The sequence below is a fragment of the Diabrotica virgifera genome, chromosome 3 (genome assembly GCF_917563875.1).
Source record: "Diabrotica virgifera virgifera chromosome 3, PGI_DIABVI_V3a".
Lineage (NCBI taxonomy): Eukaryota > Metazoa > Arthropoda > Insecta > Coleoptera > Chrysomelidae > Diabrotica > Diabrotica virgifera.
In genome coordinates, this window is record NC_065445.1 from 168,326,746 (window position 1) to 168,330,955 (window position 4,210).

Consider the following 4,210-nt stretch of genomic DNA (forward strand, 5'->3'; position numbering starts at 1 on the left):
TTCGGAATGACTAACACTTCATTGCCGTCTTCGTATTTAAACAGAATATTGTTTTTTATAAAGAAGTCCTCGTACAGTTTAGTCTTCTCTTTAAAGTCATTGAAATTTTTGGCACCATAAAGTATTACTTTATTAGCCGGGTCTTCCATAATTCCCTCAATTATATATTGCATTATGACCTCATTTTCGATGTTTCCTCCGCTACCGATTTCTTTTAGACATCGTTTAGCAAAAATTAGCATTTCCAAATCATTTCATCTCATCAGATTGGAAATTTCTTCAAAATCAGCGATCTTGTTTATACTGTCCTCTACGTCTCTAAAAGTTAAGGCAAATGAATCATTCAGTCTGCCTGTCGTCATTTTGTTTGATTTTGATCTATTCCTCGTAAATAAATCGGTCGTTCTTTTATCTTCCCTATTGTCATCATGATTACTATCATCGTCGGTAACGTCTTGACCTTCTTCTTCGTCTTCGTGATAAGCGTCCTTATCACTATTAACGTCGTTATCCTCATTATCGCCATCGTCGTCGGTAACGTCTTTACCTTCTTCTTCGTCTTCGTGATAAGCGTCTTTACCACTATTAACGTCGTTATCCTCATTATCGCCATCGTCTTCGGTAACGTCTTTACCTTCTTCTTCGTCTTCGTGATAAGCGTCTTTATCACTACTAACGTCGTTATCCTCATTATTGCCATCGTCTTCGGTAACGTCTTTACCGTTTTCCTTGTGATAAACGTCTTTATCACCGTCATCGTCGCTAGAGTCTTCGTCTTCATCGTCAGTCTCGTCTTCAAGATTGAAGTCGTTCAAAAATGAACAAATACGTTCAATCACATCGTCCTCTGAACCAGTGTAGTTCAGAACTAAAACGTGGCAAACTCCTACTAACTCCGGCATACTTAGTTTATTTTTCACGTCTTCTATTTTTCTGGAATATTTCTCGGATTCTTTATCCCACGAAAATTTTGTGAAATTCCGCAAGTTCTTCCTTGTTTGTCGCGGTAACCCTTTATCACCGTATGCAACAACATGCAAGGCCTTAACAGCACTTAATGTCGAATTTCTAAGGTTTAAACTAATTTTTGGAAAATCGTTAAAAATTTGTTTAGACTGCATTTTAAAAAGGTATATAATAACAATAAAAAATAAAAAAAAAAAACAAAAATAAAAAGATAAATTATCTTTTAACTAAAAAGTTAGATTATTTTTCCCGTGTGAAAATTGTATTATTGTGAACTGTAGAATTGTAGTCGCTTTTATTTCAAGATTATCAATATTTACTACAAATAGTAACAAAGTTATGATTTATTAAAATAAATGAACAAAAAAAATGAAAAACAAAAAAAAGTTAATTGTTAAATAATTTATGATAGTTCTTTCGCAGCATTCACTGTTTATCGTCAAAGTTCCAGTTCACAGCTCCTCGAAAAAAATTATCTTTGGTCAGATTTCTAATTTCCAGACACAAGATCAAAGTGTCTTGACTACTTTTAAAATATTGGAACAAACACACCTGATTTCTCCTTGGTAATACTGCTTGCTATGATTGCGTCTCGTCGTCGTCGTCGTCGTCACTGCCCAAACAGCCGTCGTATTTGCCTAACAGCGTCGTCTACACTGTACTAGCCTGCTACTCCACCAACACAACCATTCACCAACAGTTCACAAAGTCCGGAAGTCACCAATAGTTTAAAAAAGTCCGAAAATCACCAACAGTTTCCACGTTTCCCGAACAGTCATAAACAGTTTCCAAAAATTATGTCACGTCACCTGAGCCGATTTTTTAATTACACGTCACTTTACTGTATTTCGCGAACTTTACGACGAAATTGTCTTTCTTAGATCCGCGATTGAGCCCCCAATATGTAGGTTTTCTTTAAAGACAATCGTAATAAAAGTCCGTTTGATGTTTAACAGTTTTAATTAATAAAATAGATGACTAAATTATTGATACTATTAAATTGACGAAATGTAAAAGTGTTGTGTAATTGCGACTAAAATCTTACGTGTTCTTATTCTTACAAAAAAGAAATGTATTTATAGATAATTTGCGTCTAATCAATATAATACCCGTCTTAATTCGTCTTTTTACGTCTTATTAACCCTAAGAGCACGTCTGTAGTCGCTGTGATGTTATAATCGACTGCCTGTATTCGTTCTAGTTCCCTACGCTAAAACCAACCCTCTTAGGCTAATCTCTTTTTTCCTGTGAAAGAACCCAATTAAAATTGGTTCAAAGTATGTACCGATCCGCCGCCGTCTTTTTCCAATAAACTAAGACTATAAAGTTAAAAGTAGTCCGCCACCGTCGCCGTAATCCCCAATTTGTTCTGCACATCTGGGCCAACGTCCATATGTGAGACCCTTATCCCGTTCTCGTACTAATAATTAAGAAAAATGATATATAGGGGAATTTAAAATATAAGGTAAACTATTTACAATCCTACATATATTTGGTTTTTCTGCTGATATTATCATATTGTATTTCTTGGCCGTTGTATTGAAGATGTGTGTTAATCTTTGGAGATCGTCTTCTGTCTCGGCGATTAATGCGGCGTCGTCTGCATTACATAATATTTGGATTTCTCTGTTCCCCATTCTGTAACCATGACCTTTACGTACTGCTTCTATTAATTCGTCCCTTATTATATTAAAGAGCAGTGGGCTTAATGAGTCACCTTGTCTGACTCCGCTTTGTACTGGTATAAACTGCGTTAGTTTTCCATTTATCTTTGTTACAGACAATGATGTAAATTGGTCATTGACGTTGAAGGCCGGGCATTATCGTAAATGTCCATTTCTCCTGGTTATTAGCGAAAATGTCCGGCCATTAACGACAATAACATTAGCTATTGGCCAATGTTGTAAAAAAAATATAACCTAAAATTAGAGCTTTTGTCAATAACTTATCAATAACGACAGTGGCCAAAAGCAAATGGCCAATGTTGATAAATAAATAAAGTTAGGTATGATGTCCTATTATTTTTTTTATATAAGATAGCTTTTGAAGGCTAATCATTTTTATTTCGACAAGATAGTGAACCATGGTATTTTGTAACACTTTTTATATAAATTTACTATGAGTAATTTCAGCAGGAGCACAGAAATGAAGCAAATAATAAACATAACCTATCTTTTAGTCTAAATTTAACATTGACCGATTAACAACGGGCATTGTTGACACTGACCGGACAATGATGGAAATGTTATTAAAAATTGAAAATTATCATCAATTTTATTTTTTATTTAGCGTATGGACTTTCTCAGTACGATAAATACACAAATATAATATATATTATTCAAACACTAAAACATAATGAATGAATCTAAATATTAATGTCCAATTTACATAGCCATTCAATTGCATCTGGGGAGCATTCCACAAAGTCCTGGAGGTTTCCACGGTAGGCACGATTTAGGCAATCTGAAACACAATGACTTATGGTCTGTCTAGGCGATCCACAATCGCACCGAGGACTCTCTGCACGTCCCCATTTGAACAGAGAATCAGCACATTTACCATGTCCGGTACGTATGCGATTAAGCCTCGCCCAGGTGGGCCGGGGCAGATCCGATCCGATGAAACCCTGGGTTGGGGTGGATATCTGAATATAGTCTGCAGCTATTGTTGGCATCCATCTTGTGGACCATTGCCTTTGTATATCATAGGAATCACCAATTGTTCGGGCAGTTCTGATTGGAGGATTTCTAGACCTCAGTCGCTGGTGCTCTTTTGAGATGTCTGGTATGTCTTGATGGATTGGTAATTGTATGTTGGCTACAATTTTCTGATACTCTCTCACTAATGCTGCTGTACGGCGTAGATCTGGTGGAGCAATATTGCTCAAAGTAGGCAGCCATCTCACTGGGGTTGATTTTATTGTTCCAGTGATTATTCTCATGGTTTGATTAAGTTGGACATCGATTTTGTTTGTATGTGCACTATTTAACCATACTGGTGCACAATATTCTGCCACTGAAAAAGCCAAAGCTAGAGCAGAGGTCCGAAGAGTATCTGCAGAAGCACCCCAAGTTGTTCCAGCAAGTTTTGTTATTATATTGTTTCTTGTTCTCAGTTTACCGGCTGCGTTTGTAAGATGGCTTTTGAAGGTGAGTGTTCTATCAAGTGTGACGCCTAGATATTTGGGGTTGTTGTTATGTTTGATAGCTGCATCCTTTAGAGTTACATTGAGGGTATCGCCCGC

General features: G+C 36.4%; 1 protein-coding gene across 1 annotated transcript; it reads right to left on the bottom strand.

Annotated features, from left to right (window-relative positions):
- Positions 1–254: 254 nt before the first annotated feature.
- Positions 255–1,121, bottom strand: LOC126882626 (protein PIF-like). The gene has a single exon (XM_050647600.1). The coding sequence runs from the start codon at positions 1,119–1,121 to the stop codon at positions 255–257; it is 867 nt and encodes a 288-aa protein (XP_050503557.1).
- Positions 1,122–4,210: the final 3,089 nt, after the last annotated feature.